At 31.5% G+C, this 26,226-nt stretch overlaps 2 protein-coding genes across 2 annotated transcripts in view; both read left to right on the top strand.

The window, feature by feature from the left end:
• The window catches only part of LOC124363476, a 72,694-nt gene extending 60,139 nt beyond the window's left edge, over nucleotides 1-12,555 (top strand). The window contains exons 23-28 of the mRNA XM_046818723.1: nucleotides 2,502-2,634; nucleotides 3,591-3,734; nucleotides 6,379-6,487; nucleotides 7,452-7,633; nucleotides 9,562-9,663; nucleotides 12,055-12,555. Of these exons, the coding sequence (XP_046674679.1) occupies nucleotides 2,502-2,634; nucleotides 3,591-3,734; nucleotides 6,379-6,487; nucleotides 7,452-7,633; nucleotides 9,562-9,663; nucleotides 12,055-12,374 (990 nt within the window). The 3' untranslated portion in view covers nucleotides 12,375-12,555. The remainder of the gene's footprint in view (nucleotides 1-2,501; nucleotides 2,635-3,590; nucleotides 3,735-6,378; nucleotides 6,488-7,451; nucleotides 7,634-9,561; nucleotides 9,664-12,054) is intronic.
• Nucleotides 12,556-15,364: 2,809 nt separating this feature from the next.
• Nucleotides 15,365-18,586, top strand: LOC124363836. The gene is made up of 2 exons (XM_046819102.1): nucleotides 15,365-15,499; nucleotides 18,175-18,586. The coding sequence occupies exons 1-2, from the start codon at nucleotides 15,482-15,484 to the stop codon at nucleotides 18,532-18,534; spliced, it is 378 nt and encodes a 125-aa protein (XP_046675058.1). The 5' UTR covers nucleotides 15,365-15,481; the 3' UTR covers nucleotides 18,535-18,586.
• Nucleotides 18,587-26,226: the final 7,640 nt, after the last annotated feature.

Raw genomic sequence — 26,226 nt, forward strand, 5'->3', positions numbered from 1 at the left:
CACTCTTATTTTCCATTTGACTGTTTGTTTTACTATCCTTACTAGTTTATGTTCAGTGCAACTTTTTTGAAGTGACTACTTCGTTTGGCGGGCTATAGATGTTTTGCACGGGGAAAAACTTTCGTTTCGCGCATCATGCATGTTCGCTCTGTATCCGCTAGGGATGTTACTATCACGGCCATTTTGGTGTCAGTGAGTTAGTAAGGAAAATGAATTAATATTCATTACTTTTTATATTTATGTCAGTGATTATTGTATTTTATAAAATGTAGCAAATGTTGAAAAATATATATCAACCACTTTACTAACTTTCCATTATTATTTTTTTTTAAATTTTGACATGTATATTATATTTGCTGATATTATATTTTACCGATGCAAATATTAAAATATAAAATATCATGTGGTGAAAAGTTACAGCTGACACTAGGCCGGTACTTCCTTCCAGGAGGTGAAACATCCGCTGAAAACACCTGATTCTGAACCAACAGGACCACGTGTATGTGTGTGTGTGTGTGTGTGTGCGTAAAAATTTATCACACTTACTATTATTTATGTTCACAATAAAGCAGCGATGATCGTTTTGTAGAGCAAAGTTATTTATCAAGCAAAGTGCTCTAGTGGCTTGAATTTACTTCTAAATACAAATATTACAAGCACCAGAAAAGATTTTAAAGTTTTAAATTAGAATTTAATCCAATTCAGTTTAAAATTACATACGTTGTTTTTACTAAAATATACGTCAATACTAGTGAAAAAATGTCCATACAATATCTAATTTCTACATCTTTTTGTTGCTACAATCTGGAGATGCAGCTGGTTATGCATCTTAATGTAGACTTGTTAGTAAGTGAAATACTGGTTTAAAACTGCTTTAAGTAATAATTAAAACAATTAAGGCAGATTGGTTTTCCACGCAGTTTGTATTTACATGTAAAAAACGCATGAGAAAGGTTATTTTTAAACGAGTTAGTATGTAATCGTAATAATTAATTTTAAAATATTATTAAGTCATGTGGTATATGAGTAAATTAGAACCACTAAAAATTCTGAATCATTTAATTAAATATGAGAATATTTAATTATATATTATTATTATTATTAGTATATTATATATTAGTATATTATTCATAAAATAATATACATTGGTAAATTTTGTATTTCAATGAAATAAACAATATGTTTAAAATCTTATTAATCCACAAAAGCTTGATATTTTTGCATTTTTAGAATGGATTCGTCAAAGGGTACTTATTGATGTCTTATATTTATGGAAATTATACAAATTTATGTTTTGAGAATGTTAAAAATATTTAATGATGTTAAATTTAATCATTAAAAAGTAAATTAAGTAAAGAGCGTCAAAGGAATGAGTTGAAATAGGGTTAAAAAATCAGCCACTGGATAAATGAGAGGATACTAAGTAGATAAATTTTTGTCAGTAAATCTGACCTCGAATTTGTGTTTAACATAATGAACTGCCATACTCCATCAACTTTGACCCGCAAATTTATCGCTTTGGTAATAATACAACTAAATTTTTTTTAAATTACGGAACCTGAAAAACAAAAAGCAGCAGTAAGCAGATTTTTATAGCCTCGTGCTATTGAAATAAAAAATTTCGGAATTGATGATCCGTGTATTGACTCATATAAGTATATTTTAAGTGTGTGTGTGTTTTTTTTTTTAATCTGGAAACAGCATATTAGCACCTATTATTAGAAAATCTCACTCAATAAAATGACTCCTCAAATCCGTTCTGCCAATATTAACAGAATTATAGAAAATGTTATAAAAATACAGCTAGTCAGATATTTGAAAAATTGGAACTTTTAAAATAAAACTTAAAGCTCTACTGAAATATGTATTAGTATTGTATCTGTATTAATTATTATGTTATACATGGTGTGCAAATGTCTGAAGGCAACTTAATTTGTTTTAAAGCATAGCGGATAAAATATGCAAACTAAACATGACTTTTAAAACATTTACCCCATAAAAATGGTGATTATATTAGGTTCAACCCTGAAATTACTTCAACATCCACCAGTTTGTAATGAATAAAGCTTTTGAAATTTGGTTTCTGCGGCATTATGTTCTAATAGTAAATAGCTATAAATGTGTAAATGATATGCATATTGACCTAAGCTTCATTTAAGATATCCTTACGAGCCATGTCTAATTGGTTTTTTATTGTTATTGCCCCAAAAAATAGTTAATATAACCTTATAAAATTGTTCAGAGTTTGTATATTTTATCTGTTAAGGTAAATATTAGGGTATTTCCAGACACATCCTATAAATTGCTGTTTATATGTAAAGTTCACGTAGCTTTATAGGTTAAGTGGTTTAGTATGATTGTAAATTTAGGTTTTGTATTAGTTGTTGATTGCGTCGAGTAACCTATAGAAACCTGGAATGCGTGGGAATTTTGATAATTTGGTAACCACAAGTTTCCGTCAAAAACAATCAATTGTGGCATTACGCAAGTGATTGTGATACGTTATCCCTATCACACCCGTGCATTTCCAAAGAGCAAAGTATAATTTAGATTTCAAAATGGTGCCAAAAACCTTAATATTTTTAACTTTATTTTTTGTGACAGATGCTTTTCATTTACATAGATATCAAGATGGTGAGTGAAATTAATTTTAAATTTGGTAAACTATTTGTTTAGATTATTTAAAATAAGATTCTATTTTACTTGCGGGGATTAAAAATATTAGGTTTCTAGAACCCAATCAAAATATAAATTTCTGAAAATCCAATTATTTCAAAAGTAGAAGTAGAGTCGTGTTACGTTTATCAGATAACAACATAGCAAATGATCGTCATAAAAAATATATGTTACGATTCCAAATATATGTTCCAAATTATGTATAACGCGAGTTTATTTAGAGATAATATTAAACTTTCAAGCTTCCTTTTTCAGTAAAATAATGTTGGAGTAGTTTTGATTTATATTAGATTTATTTTGTTTCTTTTAAAAGTGTATATAATGTAAAACCACACATGCAACCCACACATTAAAACCTTTAACTTCGAGTCGAGTATTTGGCTGTATGTAACTTAATGCATAAAAAAATGGTAGGCTCTGTAATAAATTAATAATTTAAATTCATAAAGTACATTCATGTCAAAAGTAAAGTTTTTCAGATTAGTGAAGAAATAGCTGAAACCAACTTTTCAGAGAGCTTCTAATTTAAAGATAATTGAATTTGAGTTTAAAACTATGAGACTTGTACGTCTTATTTCTACAGCTAAACAAGAAGTTTTATAAACAAGGGATAAATATGTTCACTCCGTAAAGGAAGTACTGGAATTTGTTTTGTAAATCATCAGAGTTGCCAATAGTATTGGCTGGAAGTCCAGATAGTAAACTCTAGGATACTGGCCGGATACTGAAGAGATCATTCAATTTGTCAAGAAACAAATTACTTTTTAAACCTAATTGGCTTGGCAGTAAATAGTAATTTTGTGTTGACCCTTGCTCCACCCTCCTTGTTTTGTATTGGGAACTACACCAATTATTTTCAAAAGTACTAAAGTCATTGTGATTCAGTGAAGTAAAATTTACTTTTATCTTTCCAGACGTTACAGAACACGAGAACTGGCCTCTCCTGGATCTCAAGGACGTATGTGGCCGCAGCACCACCTGGTGGACCAGGAAGACGATCGGTGGCCACAACGCTGACTTGGCGGAATATCCTTGGATGGCTCGGCTCATATACAGACGTAATAGATTTACACGCATTCATAGAAATTTTAAGTTTAAGTTAATTTAGAGATGACTACCTCCATAATAACAACAATCACGTATATAATTAAGACTGTTAACTTTGAAAAAACCATTGTCCAGTGCTTCGACAGCTTGGATTACATCGGAATTTAAGACGGTTTATTTTTATTTCTGTACAATAATGTGAGACACAGATATCACGATGACATGGCTCTTATCATGATCTGCCAGTGCTGACAACACTTTCTTTTCTCTTCTTAGAGTGTAATACAATCCATCTTAGTCCAATTATTTTTTTGATTCAGAGTTTTCCTAGCTATTATTTAAACGTAATAAGGTTCCTCCAAAGCAGAAATAGTAGCTCTATATTAGCAATTAGGGTTTTAACTAAGGTTGGCTTCATTTGGGACTATGGTTTTACAGTAGGACCGTTATTATAACCTAAATAACTTCCCTTAAACTGATTTCTCAATATACACAATTAATGTTATCAGTTATTTGTCATCCGATTTAAAAAAAAGAAATAATGAATGTTTTATCTTTTTATGAACTAGTTTCTAATTTCTTAAACGTTTCTGATCTTATCTTCCATCGCTTTTCGTTAAATCTGTCATAATAATTGAACCCGCGGTATTCCAACAAGAATATATTAACTGGTACAAGAAGATGTGGTAAACCACTTTATAAATAAAAAAAATTGAGCATGGTCTTTAACTTTGAAAACAGATATTTTTATATTCTCAGAGAAAGTAAATAATATTCATGCCGAGGTCATATATTCTATGTCTATGTGTTGATTTAAGAAGGTTACATTGAGTAAACTCTCAATTTGTACATTACGAAATAAGCAAAAACCCTTGCTTTGACAATTAATCAAAAACTGGCATTACTTTTGATTGAGCGGGTAAAACCTACAATCTCAATCAGTGTATGTTAAATATAATTGTGCCTGATTTGTATGTCATCGGTTAGAAATTATGGTAGCTAAAATTCCAAATATTGATGATGTAATGCTATTATTCAACCGTCTACAGTTCTAATCGTAAACCTTACATGACATAGAACAGTCTATAAAACGTGTTAACATAATTATAAACAGATAATCTATGAATTAAAAACGAATTTGCTCAGTTTCATTTTGCTACAACTGAAGTATAACTACAGTACAGCGTAAAAAATCTGAACCAATTGGGACTGAGGGATTAGGATATCCGATTCGTTCGGCCTTTCGAGCATAACCTTGATATCCAGGTTATTTATCCTACCATTCATTTTTATGGTAAAAATGGTAGGATAAAAACTGTCTATGTATTATTGAATAAACATTACTGAAGATTGTTATGTAATACAAACCGCATCCGCAACTACGACTACACTGTGGAACAAGTTGAGCAACTGAAATGACAGGTGACAGTGACGTGACATAGGGTTAAAAATAGACTCGCCCGATGATGAGGAGGTGTGGATGTTTCAAAACAAAACTCTCCCATGGTCGTTGACCTCTCACTGTACCGTGTAAAATACACTGCACATGTCTAAAGCATTTTCATACTGTCATGCGATATTTTGATATTGTAGCTTTTAACTTTACTACTGTAGTGTAAAACTGCACCCCCTTTACAATTTTTAGAGTTATTTACCAAAAATGTTATTCATATATGAAAAATTTTCACATGTAGGGTGTACCAGAGCTTTGAATCTACCAACTGTTTTAGGTATTACTCCCGATTACAATAAAATGATCGCATCAGCCTAAAGACTACAGAAAGATTTCTCTTTTTCATAAGAAAAAACATATTTTATGTATTATTTATTAGCAGTCATATTTTTATTACGATTTATTGCAAATCGTACAATTCTTGTTGTTTTAATGAGCTTTAATCAAAAGAAACCTAACATCTGTAATTATTAAGAATTTTACGTATAAATTCAACAAAATAATTTTTTAAATAGCTTATTAGAGCATCTATGATGAAAACAGCTCATTGTTGTGGCTCACAAGCAATGATGTCACCTGATGACTGTTGATTTTGTTTAGTTCCTGCGTTAAAAATTAATTCATAAAGCGATTTTTTAAGCATGGTATAGATTTGTGATTAAATTCTTAAAATAAAATACAATAGCTGTAAAGGTGTTTACAGACTTATTTTTACGTCAAACATTTTTAAGAAGCTGCCATTTAAAAATAAATTTTACACATATTAATACTTTTTCTGTAGTTAGTGCTTTCAGTAATAAATTTACATACAAAATTTCAACTTACTCCAACAAGGAAATCTCAAATAAAAAATTGTTATGTGATAAAAACAAAATGGTGGATTTTCATGTAATTACTGAGTTTTTAAAAGCTTTAATGTGATATTTTGGTTCGTCCTTAGTTCAGAAATAATACATGACAAGTTTGGTGGAGAGTTCTGGGAGAGTAGGCTATCTGTATATAAAGTAACATTACGTCGGTGGTTTTAATATCTGGGGATCTTGATGAGGTCGTGATGATTTGCAAACATTTGCGAGAAATTAAATCATTTAGCTAAGTTAATAGGAAATGTTCAGGGAACTTTTATACTATAATGTTTCTAATACGTAAATTATAAGATATAGCTTCACCACAATAGTTTAATTGTTTTTATATTTTTTCAGAATCAATGAAGAACAATGGTGAGACAGGACTTTGTGGTGGTTCTGTTATAAACAAGAGATACGTGTTGACCGCTGCACACTGCTGTACTACTGTCTACGACGGCGGCCTGTAAATCCATTCAGTACAATTCCATAATTTATATAAACGCACTCTTTATTGGCTGAGCGTTAGCGAAGTTTGCTTAGTATGCTAGCTTTAAAAAAACTTGTTCTATTTTAATATGAGTAAAGCTATTACTTTAAAATACAATGATGAAAAGAAGGTAGCTATTCTGAATTTATTCAGCTAATATTAATATTATTAGAAACTTAATATAATTATTTTTTGAGCGTAAAAATTCCAATTTTTTTCTGTCTATCCAAATAATGTCTCGAAGACAAACTGATCTACAAACTTGAAATTTGTTACAAAGCCTCATTTCTACTTAGTAACACTGTGTTGTGTTGCTGCATGTAACTATATGGGATTTGGAAGAGTGTTAATAAACATTTTTACATTGGTCTCATGGATAGCAATGATATCAGGGAGCTGATTGCAGAATAAAGAAATTTGTAAACAGAGTAAAACCGTATGAAATTTTTAATCTGAGAGTAAGAAAGAATAAGAGAAAAGATAATATTAAAAATCGGTGATAATACTCGGTATTTTTTATATTAGCAGATTCTTCCTTACATTGCTATTAAAGCCATCCCGATGAACAAAAAATGTTATAAAAGATATGTCGAGAAGTGTTTCATTTGAAGACATTTTGCATCAAACTTCATTTCTAAATAGACAAGAATGAATTATATGATGCATGTCATACTGTGGAATTTGGCTGAATGTCAATGCCAACTATCACTCAATAGTCTGACACAATTTCCCTTTTTTCTACTTCGGAGGGGGGATAAACATATCTTTTCTTTGACACTGTTTGTCTGTCTATCTGTCAACCGATATGTTCGAAATCTTGCATGCAAAATCAGTGATGCCTGTTACACGAACCGTGGTGTAGGAGCAAGTCATCTGTAGAATTACTTTGATATCAAGCGGAATATTGATTCTACTGTTACATAACCTGTTTCTTATCCAGGTCATACGTCAAGCTGGGAGAGTTCGATATCCATCATACGAAGGACTGCCGCAGAGGGAAGTGTTCACCACCACCCTTGGAGATCGGTATCGAGGAGATCGTTATGCACCACAAGTACGACTCAAATTCATTGAAGAACGACATTTGTTTGCTCCGCTTGAGTGAAGATATTGAGTTTAGTGGTAGGTGTTATTTTTTGGCACTCATCTAAAACATTCTATCAAGGATATTCGAGTATATTTCATAACTGTATCAATGGAAGATTTTAAAAAGCTCTAAAGCAAAGCCGATCAATGTTTTTAGAAATTCTATAAAACCAATTATCTCGTGACAAAACTATTTGTTTGTTTCTGGCCTTAATTTAAAGTATCGACTACATTAACCAAAGAAATTGGATAAATAAATTACAACAACTTTTTTTATTATTGTAATAATAATTTTCATTTTTTTTATTATTTACTAATTTTGTTGTGGTTAAAGTTATACTATTTAATTTTACATAGACTAATTCAGCTTGTACGGTCTTATTAATTACGCCGACAAAAGATATTTTACATATTCAATTTATGTTGACAGTTTCAAAATAGTAGTTTAAATTTTCTGAAAACTAATTCCAACGTGCCTTCTTTTTTTATTCATACAAGGAGAACCAGACTGCTTGGGTCACTGATTGTAAAACGAATAAAGATACAAACTCCATTTCAACTGTAGCCTACCCCCAATATTTTGTGGGAAAAACATTCGATGATATTAGTTTGAACCCCCAAATATCTGTAAGGGGTATTTTTGGCTGTGGAGGGTTGTTTTCTTGAAAAATTTATATGTAAAGGTGGGGTGTGTAGTACCTTGACAGATCTCTTGACACAGATACTTTCAAATATAGTTTTTAAATTTATGTTCCAGTAAATGTACAAAGTTTTAATAAATCTAAAAAAACTGCTTTACCAGGCTTTTTTACTGTTACTTGAAGACCTACCAATTCAAAAAATAAATAAGAAATGTCAGTTCCAAAATAATTTCAAAATTTAAATATTGTTAACATTGAACATAAGAAACATGTTTTAAAACACTATATACAACCATATAGCTTGCACTACACCAAATTAAATTAAAGTAGTAAAGTGTTGATTTTTTAACACCCTGTGGATTTACAGCAAGTTAAATTGAAAAGATCATTTTTTAAATGATCCGTGTCAAGGGACCTTTAAAATGAGGTACCAAACCCCACACATTTACGTTTAAAATCATGGGGGAACAACACATCAACCCCCAAAAGTACTCCTTACAGATTTTTTCAGGCGTTTAAAATAACTTTATCGAATTTCCAGGCTACAGTGAGGGTACAGTTAAAACTGAGTTTCTATTTTTACTCGTATTACCCCTAGAAACGCCCAGGCGGTCTGGTACACCCTGTATGCAGCCTTCCATCCGTGAACACCGTCCAAACCTTTCTGAGAAACATTCAGTTTATACGAGTAAACAGATGTATAAATATTGTAATGAAATGAGATAAGAATATAACATGGTTATTTTGAGATAAGAAAAATATCACTGGTATCCAAGTTATACAATAGACGAAATATGGCGATCGTATTTCAAAAATTATAAACAGATGTCAAAACACTATTATCACATCAACCTTGCACCCAGGCCATTTTCAGGACATTTATTTTAATTTTTTTTTAATCTTACATAAAGTTTTTAGTGTATTTGTAAATTATATGAACTGTGATAACAAATTATATTATATTTTATATAAACTTATATGGAAAAACAGAAATACAATTAATTATATGTCCATTCCTTAGGACAAGATACAAATGAGAATTAATAATGGGTACATTTAATTTATCATCATCCAACACTCATAATCTCCATCTCCATCTCATAATAAACGTCTGTTTGGGAAATTACCTTTTTGTCCTCAATAAACACAAGTTTGTCACTTCGTTCGAAAATAACGCCATGAGCTAGATACAACTAAATATAGTTTGTCAACTTAAAACAACCTATTTTTGTTACTACCAAAAGGATTTATTGATAGCCTGAGGATTAATTGAATAGACCTTGTATAACGTAATATTAATACATTTGTTTTAATTTCTCACAGATTATGTGAAGCCAATATGTCTCCCCACATCTAAAGACATGATGGAAAGAAGTTTCGTCGGCTCTACCCTGACTGTGGCGGGATGGGGGTATCTTGAACAGGGTAAGTTACATGATTTACAGCAGTCAACTAAGAATGAATAATACAGCAGGTACTCAGCAGGTAACCTCTTTTATTCCACGAATTCTTAATTAATTGCTTTTGGTATACAGATATCTGGGCAAATAAATCAAACCTGCAGTGGTTCAATGATATTGCGTCAACTGCAATCACGTTAATGAAAAGGTTTATTGCCGACGCGTAGGCAATTTGACAGTGTTGTAACAATGTCCAGGGCGGTATCTATGTCCATACTCCACTGAATACGTTATACTCTGCACCTGGATACTCGCCTCTTCTTTCAGCAACTGAGATTTACTGAACACGGCTGAGGAAACATAATAGAACTACTCACACAGCTGTTACGCTACATCTGAGGTAGCTCCATCAGCTATACTACTTATCTCTACCTAACTCGTTAAACTGGTGGTCATTTCTCCCCAGATGGAGAGCCATTTTTGAGTATTTTTGAACTCGTACTTTAAAAATGTTTTAAATAATAACTTTATGTTATGAATTTACATGTGTAATAGATTATTTTTTCAGGAAAATTTGGAGATAATCAAGGTATAAAAATTATATAAATAATTATTTAAACATATTTAACTATTATTGTTCATTAAGACATACAGACATCGACTTTAAATTGGCTACATGAAGACGATCGATTTGGCAAGTATTATGAAGTCACTGTGAAATCACTGTTGCCAAAACAGTAAAACAAATGTCACAATAGAAATCAGCAATTCTTTCTGTTTGAAATAGTTTATAAATAGTGCTGGTAGAGTCACTTACGTACTATGTGAACTGTCAATACGGATGGTTATCGGATAGATATTATACTCGTAATTTCGATTGCCAGTTTAAGCGTGGTGCCAGGATGAGAACTTAAGTGGATCTCTTAGTTGTGGATGTTATTTAATTATCTTTTTATCTGTTCACAACAGTTAAATGAACTTAATAATCTCTGAGCTATTGGATAAAAGATATTAGATTTCAGTAAGAGTGAGACAATTAACTTAGCAGCTAGCGGATGCAACTTACCATCTGCTATAGTGGCGGCCTAGAGACCACTTTACAAGAGATAGCAAATGCGCTAAGTAGAAGAGACAGAGAGGCTCTTTTTGGGCTCTTCTGAGCTTGTACACCGAGGATGGTCCCGATCCAGAGTCTGAAGACTTCACCGACGGCTTTAGCTTCCCACTTTAGAATTTCTCATTGTATATTGGTGAACATCAAGAACTAAGTAAAACATCTACCTACAATCTGAGACTTGGATACTAGGTGCGGTTAACCAGCTTCCTCGATTTAGAGACACCACAGATAGAGAGACCTGTCATGTTAAGATCTCCAAAACAGTGCAAATACCAAGGCCAACTAGATTTAAATCCTAGAATTAAATTAATATTATGTTATTTAGATTTAAATCATTGGTTTAACTCCTACTGGTGGGAATATATTGTAAGTTAATTTGGTTAAGTCGACAATATAAAATGCAGTAGTAATACCGAAAGACACTTGTTCACAGTGCATTACTTCGGTTTCTCATATATATTTTATTTTTTCATAGTGTAAATATTGTTCTTAAATTCATGCATATCATTATAAAAGAAAAAAGTGCGATTTATAATATTTTTACAATATGTACTACATTTAGTAATTAAAAACAAAGAAGAAAATATAATAATGAATTAATTTAATATTTTTTACAATCCTACACAGTAAAGAAAAATTTAAATGGCATGGTAAATTTGTGTTAGGGTTGTATGACATCTAACTTCTAATTTAACCTTTTGAAAACAACTTGTATATATTTTAGTCAGTGTATATTAATATCTATCTGTCACTAATATAGTAAAATACAGAAGATACAATGTTGAGAGTAAACTTTTAATGTAGCGATCATTATAAATAGCAATTTTTTAGTTCTTTAAATAGAAACAGATTTCAAAGAGTTTTTAATTTTTGACGTGTAATAGTTCTGCTAGATTTCATAATTGTTTTTTATTTATGTAATCTAAAACTCATCAGTTAGAAAGCTTACGTTTATCTTGTTTTATTCCTCAGTTATTGCATATTGCATCAATCTTTGAACAAGGGAGCAGTCTATCTGCGGAGATTTCCCCAATTTTAGTTTTGAAAACTTAAAAGATATGTATTTACTTGATATAGAAAATAGTGATTGGTGAAAATTCAGATTGACCAGTTACGACAAGTTTAATGCTAATAATTATCAGTGGGCAGAATTTAGATGCTGTTGTACACTAAGAATACATATTTTATAACATGTTTACGTTACTAGGCAGTAGAATAGCTTTATTCATAAAGTAATTTCTTTATTACAGTTTTTATATAATAATAACGTTATTGTCATATTTTCAATTATGCCTCTAGAGCCCGAGACAAGAACCCCTGAGGTTCTCCAAGAGGTCAGAGTCCGAGTACTATCGGACAAGAAGTGTCCCGATCTGGAGGAGTTTGAAGAAAGTACACATATCTGCGCAGGAGACGCTCAAATACAGGACTCCTGCGCAGGTGACTCGGGCGGTCCATTGATGTACACCACTGTGGAGGGGGGAGCAGCTACACACTACCTCGTAGGCCTGGTCTCCTCTGGGCCTCCCTGCTCTCACGAGCTCACTGCATACTCTCCCGGCTACTACACGAAAGTCTCCAAATATATCGATTGGATTTTGGATACAATTTATGAGTAAATACATCTCTATACTTACAATGCAGGTGTTTAATCTCAAATAAAACTGGAACATTCTTTTATGTGCATTTTATAAAATGTTTTGCATATTATAGAATCCAACATATACGTTTTAATATATAAAAAAATCAGGTATTATTTAATATTATGATCTTAATAATTAATAAGAGAGTTTTGAAGTGCATTTGTTTTACTTATTTAACCCTTAGAGTAAGAATAACATTAATTCTGCAATGAATGAATGTCTGCATGAGAATTTATATTCATGTTTCTACGTACTACCGTGTTTAATAACTATATAGGAAAACGTTAAAGTATTAATCTCCATTTCCTGGCCTTGTTCCACTAAGCAAATAAAATTGTCAAACCAAAATCTGGGCTATTTAGGGAATATTGAGATCCTATGAATTGAAAGTTGTTTTTTTAATTTTTATTTCTATAATTTCTCTCATTTTTTAGTATTTACTTCTATACAAATAGTTCATGAATCAGATCCCAATTAAAAAATTTCCCCAAGAATTACTTAAAAAAGCAACTGTAAAAAGGAAGAAAATGTTCACAACCAACGTAACAGCATCACTTGGAAGGGTAAACTTATCAGGCCGTAAAGCAATGTTTGTCTCAGTGCAGTTTCTGACGAACAAAATTTGACTTTGGATAAGCTACCTCTTGTGCAGTCCAGCGTAATCGTATGAAGTTATGAGATTCTAAAGCAGACAATTGCAGCTTTCTGCTTTAAAAATCCTTGGTTTACACACTAAAATTGCAAGTTACTCCAATATGTAACACAGGAGGCAATGCAAATGTGCAAATGCAAGCTTGGAGAGTGCAGGATGTTAAAGAGAGTTAAAAACTAGTCTTGTGTCTATGTAGGAATCAAGAAATAGAAATTGTGCTCTTTTCTGTCTTCAGTACAGCTTTTGGAGTAATCGAGGTCCACATATTGCTGCAGCGTTTGAAGAAACACTGGCCTCAGATTGACAAGAAACATAATCTTCCGGCAGTAATGGTCTGTTTAAGACCAACAACCAAACAAGATAACGGATAAGCTACTATAGAAAATAATAGAAAACGATGATATTACTACTTAGAAATATTAAAGTTGCATAGTTGTATATACTTTGAATTGTCTACTAGTACATCGTAACTAAATATTAACCAAATTACTTCAATTTATACATATTTTTCTGTGTTTTATATTACTGAATGGAACAAGGGCAGTTTTGTGTGGATTATGTGTTCAGAATTTGTATACCACCCTAATTAAAGATAATGTTCTTCATTCCAATTTAAAAATTCCATATCTCCAAAAATTTAGTTCAATTTTATTTTCTCGGGAAAGGTATTTCCCACTTTAAAGTGTTTTCCCTTTTTAGGAGAACTTGATTTATAAGTTCCTTCAATCAACAACATTTCAACATGTAAACTTTTGGAAATAAAAAAAATAAAACCCCTATTTTATAATCGCATATCACCAGTATGTTCAACCCAGAAAGCTTATGTATAATTGGAAGAAAATAAATGCGTTCTGAATAGAAGCCAATACTCTATAATTATTTTAGACACTCCTACAGAGTGTATAGAAACAGTTTTAAAAAGGATTACATAATCCATACTAGAGGCGAGGGTTGGGACACATTTTCAACTTCCAGGCTTTGGTATAGTCAAAATAGTACTTTCTATAAAAATTGTATTACTAATAAAACATAAAATGAAATAAAATAATTGAAACTGGCGCTGAAAGTGAATTGATTGGCTGTTTATGTACCTTTAGAATGAGAAGACCAGTATGCATAAAAAACAATCTCAATTCATTTCTACATTCATTACATTTCTTTACCCTACCTTCTGAACAATAATTAAAAGTCAGTAAAAAATAGTTTATCTTTGATCTTTAAGTTTATTTTCAAAACTTCTTAGTGTTTTAAAATTAGCTCCAATGAAATATGTTTGCTTTAAGTGAAACTTGTTGTTTTTATTTAAATTGTGTAATGCAAAATGTAATGCGTAACTGGTCAATATCTGGTTATAGCGTTTCCGTATTGAACGTACTTTAAGTTTTTATGCTAGTTCATTTTTCGGAATTGGCTATGAAAGTGACCTAATTTCGGCGGATAGTTTATCGATAGCTCAATCTCCCAATTTTTGTGGATGAAGGCTGATCAATTGTTTTTAAAGAAATGAAGTTCCCGATTTATTATCGTGGCTTCATCTCAATTTTCATTGATCGTGTTTGAACCAACAATAATGCACAATTTTTAACTTTTGTTGCAGCTACTTACTTGTATTTTTTATGTTCTTTTATCCTTACGTTTAATGTTCTTTCTGTCTCGTCTATGCCTTGCCTATTGGAACTACATATACATTTTAATGATTTTGGAATCCTGTGTGTTATTATTTGGATTTGTTTCTGCGATACTTTGTTTAAGAGTAATGCATGTTTTAAACGTGGTTTAATATTGTTTTTTCTATATTCTAATTTTTTCCATAATCCCGTCACATAAGGGATTGAAATAAACGCCGATTTATCTCTATTCTGATTCACTGACTTCAAAATATAATTGTGTTGCTCGTTTTTTTTTTTTAATTTCCAAACTAATAAGTTGCGTATTAATCTATACTGGAATATATAGTTTATTTATTTCTTTTTCGGGTTTTAAAGGAATTTAACTTCGAATGAATTTCTGCAAAACCTTATTTAGTGACTACGTTAAAACTTTAACAATGTACAGTCTGATGCACATTGTAAAATTGTAAAAGTAAGTAAGTAAAACTGTAAGTTGTGTCTGAGTCACAATCTGTAAAAAATAGCGAAACAAAATTGATTAGACTCAACCTGTTTGCGGCGCTCTAAATGCTATCACAGATCTGAGAAACTTATCTAAAATGTGCTTTAATAGGTAGTTTTCTCTGGTTTAACATTCAACTACCTATTAAAAGTTACTGATCCCTTCTATGCATAATTCGTATTTTAGATAGTTATGCATTAAAGCATGTTCAAGGAAAACTGTAATAAAACATTACGGTTGAGTGAGTACTGATATAAAATCGAAAATAACATCTCAGCCTCCCTCACTCAACTGCTTCCGCAAACACATAATCATCAACATGTTGAAGCTTTTCGTTGTAAGTAAAAGTTATCAGATCTTTAAAACAACTTGTTGTTTGAGGATTGAAATTGTTTGATTGCTTTAGATTTTGTATGATTGGTTGTTTCGGAATCAGAGAAACAGAATTCAGTTTCGGTATTGCCTTGGAGTTCTTAGAAATCTCTTATATTAACCATCGTTACTATATAAGCGATAACGGTCAGTGTAAATGTTCGAATGTGGTTAGCTTATACGACAATAGTGTCGCTCTCCCCTGCCGTAACAACGGCACCATTATTTCTATTTCGCTACGTATGTGCACGCCATCGTGTTTAAAATAAAAATTCATTCATATCTTATTGAAGAAATGCAAGTCCTGCAAATTATCCGTCCAGCGCTTCTCAACCCATAGAATATTCCAGGTATTAAAATTTCAGTTGTGGGACCTCTATGCCTGTTGGTTGTCTCTGTTCACGGCTGATCCTTAGCAAATCTGCATTTTTAAGAAATGGAATTCCCACGGTCTCTGGGCTCTTTGAATAGCCACAGATATAGCCACACAGATATATTATTTTGTTTTCCTTAAATACATCGTTGGGTTGTTCTATTATGGGAAGTAAGTTCACATGCCTTTTTTTATTTTGAAAGAGGCTTCATTCGGGATATTTACATTATATAATAATATTATATTTGCAAGTATATGATTCAATCTGACTTTTCTAGAATATTTCCACTTGAAAATTGGTTAAAAATTTATATTTTTATTATTGGCACGAAATATGTGACAACGTTTATTATTTAAACTACATTTCTTTACCCTACATTCTAAACAACAATTAAAAGTCAGTAAAAAATAGTTTATCTTTGATCTTTAAGTTTGTTTTAGAACTCTTTAGTGTTTTAAAATTAGCTCCAAAGAAATATGTTTAATTTAAGTGAAACGTGTTGTTTTTATATAAATTGTTTAGTGCAAAATGTATGTTGCGAATGTCTTGTTATTATAGCGTTTCCATATTGAACGTACTTTAAGTTTTTATGCTAGTTCATTTTTCGGAATTTGCAACCAAAGTGACCTAATTTCGACGGATAATTTATCGATAGCTTGATCTTCCAATTTTATGGATGAAGGCTGATCAATTGTCTCTAAAGAAATGAAGTTCCCGATTTATTATGGTGGCTTCATCTCAATTTTCATAAATGGTGTTTGAACCAACAATAATGCGCAATTTTTAACTTTTGTTGTAGCTCCTTACTTGTATTTTTTATGTTCTTTTATCCTTACGTTTAATGTTCTTTCTGTCTCGTCTATGCCTTGCCTATTGGAAATACATATATATTTTAATGGTTTTGGAATCCTGTGTGTTATTATTTGGTTTTGTTTTTACGATGCTTTGTTTAAGAGTAATGGATGTTTTAAACGTGGTTTATTGTAGTTTTTTCTATATTCTAATTTTTTTCCATAATCCCGTCACAAAAGGGATTGAAATAAACGCTGAGTTATCTCTATTCTGATTCACTGACTCAGGATTGCTGTGTGAGGTGTAGCGTGTCATAACGCTATGGTATGATTTGTTTATTTCACAAAGATTGTAGTTACATCTTAGTTTAGATATTTACCCGAGGAAGAGATCACATTGCAGATTTCTAAACGTAGTGATACTAATCTTTTTATCACTGAACGATGGTAAATGTCTCAAAAATCCTGTTTCCTTAAAAATCCTTGTAATGTCAAAAAAAACTTAAAATAAAGAAGGCATAGGATAGTTTAAGCTACAAGCAACTGCTCTAACCAGGTCTTAAAACTGTTTAATAAATAGCCTAATGTATCCGTTGCTCCATCGAACATTTTCCACCCATTTTAAACTTAGGTGACTTCAAAATTTTCACTAAATCTGAAGAAATAGTTTCTCCCCCACTCCCTGTATTTTTTAAATACACAATAGGTTAAATAACATAATATTAAACAAATGTAATTGTACAATACAAATAATACATCAGTATGTAAAACATTACAATAAACCCAATTAGTTACACTTTTTGGTTAAATATTAGAGAAGCCAATTTCGAGTACTTTTCGTGGAATTTAGACTTTTAAACATATTAGTTGTACCTTTTGTATCGGAATAGTAATACAATTGTTTATTGTTACACATGTCATACATGCGAAAAAACTTCATAAAAAAAATATTAACAATAACATATTGTACCGGATATGGCGGTTACGGCAAGATAAACGAGTTAAGCCACTTGAGTGGGGCTCCTGCTTGGATGTGTGACCGCTGAGTGATCCTGTCCTAGCAACCAACTCGTCTGCCCGGCCGTTGGTTTTGGTTCGGAAGTCATCTTTAAGCCTTTGATCCCCCGTTGACGTGTTAGAACGGGTTTATGCATAAGCATTGAGAATTTATTTTATTTCATATTCCATTATATGGTAATATTTATAAACTCTTTCAAATTATAATTCTGTAGTTTCAAACTGTGAAGATATTTATTGGTGATTTGTTGTTTCTTGGAGTTCATTTTATAGTTCTCACAACATAGTAATGGTAATACCAAGCAGGTATATATAACGTCTCGTTAATGTCTCAGCCAAGAAGCATAAGGTATTCTCATATTAATTTACAGTCACTCTGTTTCTTGCTAGACATATTTGATACAATATTAAAATTATAAAATAAATGTAGGGTTGTATTACGTCATTATTTTTTTTAGGTGCTCTGCTTTATCGCCGTCTCTTCTTCCCTGCTGGATGAAACTTCAATTATAAGGAACAGCAAATACGGAGGATTTCACGGAGAAAACAGAAACGTCTCTGAGGAAGACGATGGTAAAACCACCCAAGTTAACATTGAACCCTCAAATTACGAGACATACTTTAAAACAAGAAATATTGTAAGTAATCTAAAGGACGCACTTCAAGTTTGCCTCTGCAATGACGTTGAGGCTGAAGAGGAAGAACTTGCAAAAGAAATCGCAAATCTTCTCCCGGACGACTGGCAATCCCAGAACACAGAAACATTTTTTCGTACTCTTGTCGATGCAGTTCATAAAGTTTGCAAGGTAGTTATTTAACATTATTTGTACTTTCAAACAATAACTATAAATTAAAAAGTAAGTAATAAAAGAAATAACTGGAGACTATTATTTAAATTTCACTACTTTGTTAGGATTATCCAGCTGTCTTAGTTTGGACATCTACAATACAATGTAATACATTTTTCACCCTTGACCCTTAACCTAACAATGTCATGACTTTAAAATTTACTAATTGTCACAAATGCGCTTTGCAGTACCATCACATTTCACTTACACTTCATTCATCATCAAACCAAACTTTCCATTCGCCAAGTAGCTGCCCCTATATACTTGCAATGGACGCACTCAACACCAATAGACGCTTTAATTAAAACTAATTTAAATCATTTATTTGTTGCATTCATTTATTTGCCTTTTGAAAGAATTTTATCAGCTTGACACCAACCTGTGCCACTGGTGCTTAGGAATGTACAATTTTTTTATGTGTCTACCTCATGTTCCATTTTAATTAAAATCCCTGACTTGCTGCCATGGAACAAAGTTCAAAGTACAGCATCACCTGGAGGATGTGAGAAACCCCAAAGTCCGCAACCAAGGGTTCCTAAACGATATTTTACATAAATTTCTAATATGTATGTTGAAATTTTTGAAGTGTTTTATATACTCGTCAGAGGAATAACTGTCCCGAATTATAGGCTACAGTTATTAAAGCATAAGTTAAAATATGACTTTTTCCACAGTTAACAATAAACCAAATGTTTAAAAGTCCCAAATATGGTGATGTCATTACTTAAATTTCAGTAAATTACTACAATGTCATGAAACTCATTAAATATGACAGATGTATGCCAAGCGACCAGAGAGGAGCAGAATAAGACGGTTAGGGACCACCCAATTTGTCGTCTCTGTCGCGTCTGATAACATCTCATAATACCCTTGTTTATCATTTTTAATTGAAAAAATTAAGTAACTTCGTTCACAAACTCATTCAGCCCAACATGGCAAATAATATGACACCTTCTATTTCCTTTTTAATCACATTCTTTAACAAGAAACATTAACATATTTGAATGTTTGTGGATTGTTACTGTTTTATAACATTGAATATTAAGATAATTTGGTGTTCATTATTATTTTAATAATAATAACATACTGTTATAAACTCTTGTTGGATGAAGGTGTATGGCGGACTGTAAGATCCACGCCCTCAACTATCTTATCTGCGGCACTCTCGTGTCTAGAACGGAAATTGTTCAGTCAGCCCTTCGAGGAAATATTCCCTCATTAAGCTTGTTACCCGAAGAAACATTTTATGGTTTTTATGTATTTAGTAGTTACTACCTGATGATTTGTAACTCGTACGACACAATGCAGATGATGGTGGGTCATGAAAGCCCCATCCATATACAAACAGACAATTTATTGTTAGATTTCTTATTTTAGAATTATACAGTGTGTTGAAATGAGATATTTATACATTTATTTGTATCTAATTTAGTTCAGCAACATATTGAGCGCATAAAATATCCTGATGAGTTCATATATTTGATTACCCATATCTAGAAGGTAGAGGTACGCCACACCACGTGTCGCGTAACAGGCTTCGCTGAGGTTTCTTGCAACATTTTAAATCTATAGCTCATTCATTTTATTCTCGAGACGTCCTGCGGACAGTTCTGTATACAGACTTTCACACAGAAAATAAAGTTTTACATCTCCCGGCAGACACCCTTAAGACCGATATAAAAATATTCGCTTACGCTCAGAGACATGCACATCATCGGACACGAAGTGTCATGCAAACTTTTAAGTCTGTAGTCCAGTTCGTTTTAGCTAACGCTCAGCCAAATCCCACTGAGTGACAGGCCTGTCAAAGGACTTTTATTTACTGTATTTGACTAATATTTGGTCTTCCGATCATATGTTAGTTTGCTTATTTAAACGCATATGTGACAGATACGGCCAAATACAAAATAATTGAATCGGAAAAAGTAAGCGCTCTGTGGTGTAATGGTAGCACATTCACCCGGCAAGTGAGAGATCCGGGTTCGACTCCCGGCGGAGCAAGTACTTTTTGCGATTCAATGTTTATTGAAATTATGTATATTATTGGTATAGATCTGTTCTATTGAAATATATAGAGCAAGAGTTAGCGCAATAGCATTTAGAAACGGTGTGTATAAAGGAGCAAGTGCTGCCACGAGTTACTGTAATAGAGTTTAGAAACGGTGTGTATAAAGGAGCAAGTGCTGCCACGAGTTAGTGTAATAGAGTTTAGAAACGGTGTGTATAAAGGAGCAAGTGCTACCACGAGTTACTGTAATAGAGTTTACTTTTTCCGATTCAATTATTTTGTATTTGGCCGTATCTGTCACATATGCGTTTAAATAAGCAAACTAACATATGATCGGAAGACCAAATACCTGTCAAACGACTTTTATTTACATTAAATTGTATAAATGGCAATTGCCTTATTTAATTTCAATAAACATTGAATCGCAAAAAGTACTTACTCCAATGCGGAGCAAGTACTTTTTGCGATTCAATGTTTATTGAAATTAAATAAGGCAATTGCCATTTATACAATTTAATGTAATAGAGTTTAGAAACGGTGTGTATAAAGGAGCAAGTGCTGCCACGAGTTAGTGTAATAGAGTTTAGAAACGGTGTGTATAAAAGAGCAAGTGCTGCCACGAGTTAGTGTAATAGAGTTTAGAAACGGTATGTATAAAAGAGCAGGTGCTGCCACGAGTTAGTGTAATAAAGTTTAGAAACGGTGTGTATAAAGGAGCAAGTGCTGCCACGAGCCACTAATGAAAATTAATTGTTTAAAACATAAATTAATAGTGAACATAGTTTTGAAACAGGTTAAACAACTTCAAATATTGGTAATTTTATTAAGTAATAAACTAGGTTACATATGAATTTGAAGCACAGTAATTTGCCTAATTAACTGTTACATTCTTCGTTAAATAGTTAAACTGTGAAATATCTTGTACACTGCTAAATTGTTGTGGTATGGATCTAAGTAGGGTTCTTCTGGAAGGAAGATAGATTCCAATATATTTTACATTACCCTTCAAATTATGGTATAACTAGGAATATATTTACAGATGTATTATTACCAGGCTTTACGATACGAGGAAATTACAACTGTTTCACACATTAAATTTAACTAAGTACTCCACAAGTTTGGATTAATCCGCCGGTATTCTTGGAATAGAAATAGATCAACGTGTTAGCCTTAATGACATTTCAAGCTAACACATCTGAACAGCTTTCATAAATGATTTTATTTTGTGAGAATCTACTGCACAGCAAGCTAGAACATAAATAGTATATAATATGTTAAACTATCCATCCACCTAAACATAAAGAATAATACAACATTACAGCTTTACTTGGAGAGCTTGATAATTAATTATGTATGTATTAATACTTTATAATTTGTTCATGTTGTGGTGCTATAGAATATCATTATTGAATACAATGACTTAGAGTTGGTGGTAATAGAACAGAGTAAGTATGCCGCTAGGTGAATGTTATCCCTTCTGCTTTTAGGTTTTGAATCTATGTAAGCTAGTTGAGATTATGGTTATTCAGAGTACATATTTATAACATTCAACTGGTCAACGTGAACTGTCCGATAGGCTCAGTTTAACTTACAACAATAGTTTAGTTGTGCCTCAGCATTTTTAATGTTTGGATATCAAATTATATATTAGTGTTATTTTGCATATCTGTTACCTAAAACCTTGGTCTTTGTATCCACATTTAAATCGACAAACCATCTTGCTTGTATTTTCACCAACAAGAAGTCCGTTTAACTAAAAGCTCTGGAACAAAATGAAATTCCAATCGGCAAAAACACTTCATAGGTTAGCAGAATTAAGAGTTTTTTTTTTGTTTCATAAACAAACAATAAACGCAATCAGCGTGCGACAGTTTTACGCACTATCAAATTACTTGATTTCTAGGCCAAGGTCACGTTAGACGCCCACAAATAACTGGTTCTCAATGAGATAAAAATACTTGTGTATGTAGTGTTCAGAAGTAAAGATTTTTTCTCAGTGTTAACAGGACGTCTAATCCTTTTACTCGGGTAACGCATTTCCTCGCAACTCACCTTCTATTTAACATCTAAATATCCGTTCAATTAGGAAATACTTAGGTAAATCATTAGTTTATCTTAATAATACAAATTATGATATATTTTTATTACAAAAGATAGATATTGAAGAATGCCAAATGGATTGCATTGACGGAGGAGCTATTGTGAATAAAAAAAAACTATTGCAGGAGAAAGAAATCACGCAATTGTCCAATAATTTATAATTTAATACGCGAGGCCGTTCAGGACCAAAGTTGCCAATGTAAAGTGTGAAACCAATATAATTTGAAACAGTATTAATATTCTTACAAGTTAAAAGAAATTATTAGCTGGATAAATCTTAAATTATATTTGTATTAATGAAGATATAAAATACTATATAACAATTATATTCAAAATAATTGAATCAGAAAAAGTAAGCGCTCTATGGTGTAATGGTAGCACATTCACCCGGCAAGTGAGAGATCCGGGTTCGACTCCCGGCGGAGCAAGTACTTTTTTGATTGATTTTTTGATGTATATATATATATATATATATATATATGTGTGTGTGTGTGTGTGTGTGTGTGTGTGTGTGTGTGTGTGTGTGTGTGTGTGTGTGTGTGTGTGTGTGTGTGTGTGTGTGTGTGTGTGTGTGTGTGTGTGTGTGTGTGTGTGTGTAATGCACATATTATACTGATAGAGAATTCCTTATTCTGTTGATAATTATTTCCAATGTGTTAAAAAATTTATTAATTAGATTTAAAGTTATTGGGAAACTTCAATATATTTTTATTGGAATGCAGTAGATGTTTTTTTTAGAACTATCATAGTACAGTAATTTTTACTGTAGACGTTTTAAAAAAGGAGGCAAAACGAAGTTTCGTTGTTGCTGTCAATTAAAGCAATTAAATAATATATGCAATGATAAACTGGTAACCATATTTTACTTCTATAGGTCACCAAACTAAAACAATCTTGAAACGTTAAAATTGGTAGACGATACAGAATTGCTTATTCTGATTAGACATTCACTTTGACATATTAAATACTTATTTATCTGGAGTAATAAAATGCTTATGAGCTTTTAAATTTGAGCAATTTAATAAAATAAAAGAAATAGATTATGCCAAACCTTTAATAACATATTAGGTATGATGTCTTCATTTTACTGCATATTTCGCTGTATTTTACTTCAAAGGTTCGGATAATTGTATGATTGGTTGCTTTATTTTCTCAAAATAATAAAGTGTATGCCAAACCCGATCATGATTTTAAAATAATTATAAACAAAAAAGACGCTAAATTTAGTTGCAATACATAAACAAATAAACAAATTAAAGATCAAGTCAACACAAACAGCATTTAATGAATCCAAACGAAATCCATATTACGTTTTCAAAATTAAAACAATTAATTTTAAAATGTTAAATACAAGATTCATCCGATTATTAATTAGCAGTTGAACAATATGAATTGAATTGTAAGTGAGAAATCGCGCTTGGTAAAATTTATTGCATCAAATACTAGGTTATCGTAACGAAATAAACATGGTAACAAAATATTTAATCAAAATTATTCTATATTTTATTATATTTATAAATTTTAGAATCTTGATTACAATTAAGAAATTTTATGTAAACAGTCATTTTGAAACCTCATGCGATATTTTTCTGAAACTTTTTCAAAACAGGTTTTAATTAGAGTAAAATTGGTGATAAGTTTGTAAAATTATGTCTTTATTTATTTTAAAGATACAATATTTCTCTTAAAATCATAAAAAATTACACAAAAAGATTTTAAAGTGATATAATTATACTTGATGACAGTTCTTACTTATTTGAACCTTACACATCACATAATTTTATTTTCGATAGGGTAATTTATGAAAACCTCCTTATTTACAAATAACCGACTCGTGTTGAAGTGCATTATTTCTAATTGAAAACGTTGGATTGTATGTAACAATCTACGTCATTATTGTATTATTGTGATTTACCAATTCATCATCACAGTAAAATTTAAATGATATTCTAGTTGACATATATATATACACATGTATATATATATATTTGCGTGTGTATATATGTATATAGTTTTTACCATACAAATATATATATATATATATATATATATATATATATATATTTTTTTTTTTTAAGTACAACGTTGCGTAATCTGGGGTATTCCACATATCAAGAATACGTTCCTCTCAGCTTACGGAACAACTCTGCTTACAGTACGTGCACAAAGAGGGACATCTTCGAGAAAACCAATATCCTGCAGGATGTGCTTTCTCCTGATCCTGGTGCTCCTAATCCCATCAGGAAATAATGAAGTATCATCCTTAGGGACTCTATATCAAACATAGATACAAGTTTAAATTTCACATCAATCCAAATACGTATTTAATCAATTATACCTTTTGTATGGAAGAGTTGTACAAACGTTACTCGTGGCATTTTAGCAATTAATAGTGGTACAGCTTCACTTAGACGTATTTTGTCTAATTATAATATAATTAATTATGAAATTAAAATATTTAACACTATATGCAGGTACGTATGCAATATTTCGCACTCGTAATGATCACGTATAAATAGTTTTTATAGTTATACTTAAACAAATAAATATGTAATTCTTAAAAACTTTTATTTTCCCCCCATTTATGTACTTTGTGTCATTAAACATTTTCATGTTAAACTTGGCCTATTTCTTTCCAGGTATGTTTTCTTATTATTTATGTCAACAATGCTAAGCGTAACAAACACGAATTGTATACTAGTGTCTGATTGTATCACTGTTGAGCGAAACATACGTAATTTTTACAAGTATACATACAAGCATTACATTCAGAATTATCATAAATTATTCGTATATTAATTAAATATTTATAAAATTAAACAGCAGAAATTAATTATAACATAGAGTTTTCTTCAGACTTTCCAACTTTTTCATAAAGTGAATAGTCAGAGATTATATAAATTCTACTATTACCGACATAGCTGTGTTTTATGGTAATTGTATTTAAATATATGTAGGTATACATGCACTCTGGTCTAGATTATAAGCATGCTCCAGGTATCTTGTAAACCAAATGAATACTTACGTTAAATAATGAAAGTGAAGGGTCCTAACGAAACTAATAAATTTATTTGTAGACCGTATGTTATCACTAACGTAATTATTATTCCGTAAATTAGTTGCTACATTCACATGCTTCTCTCAAAGAATGGATTTTATATAAGAAAAATTTGAAATGTAGATAAACCATACTTTTTAATTTAATGTAATATGTAGTGTAAATGTAATGAAATAATGTTATGTGTAATCCGAGTACAATTGTGTTTACAGGATCATCTGTGTATCGATGAACAGTAGTTCTAGTGTTAAAGTTTATTTTATTCTTAAAGAATGACCTAGTTTCCCCTGCATAAAATACTGGTTTTTGTATGGGTAGAAAAATCCCATATAAGGTCACACCTCCGTCGCTTGCTAACATGAAAAATTAATAGAATGTGTTGTTGAGCCACCTTCAAAGTAAATGCTTTAAATTGGTTCTAGTAGATGGAGGTGGTACACCTGACAGAGCGTTAGAGCACTCCTTAAATTACTCACTGTAAGTGTATTTACGATAA

The sequence above is a fragment of the Homalodisca vitripennis genome, chromosome 5, assembly GCF_021130785.1.
Source record: "Homalodisca vitripennis isolate AUS2020 chromosome 5, UT_GWSS_2.1, whole genome shotgun sequence".
Taxonomy (NCBI): Eukaryota; Metazoa; Arthropoda; class Insecta; order Hemiptera; family Cicadellidae; genus Homalodisca; species Homalodisca vitripennis.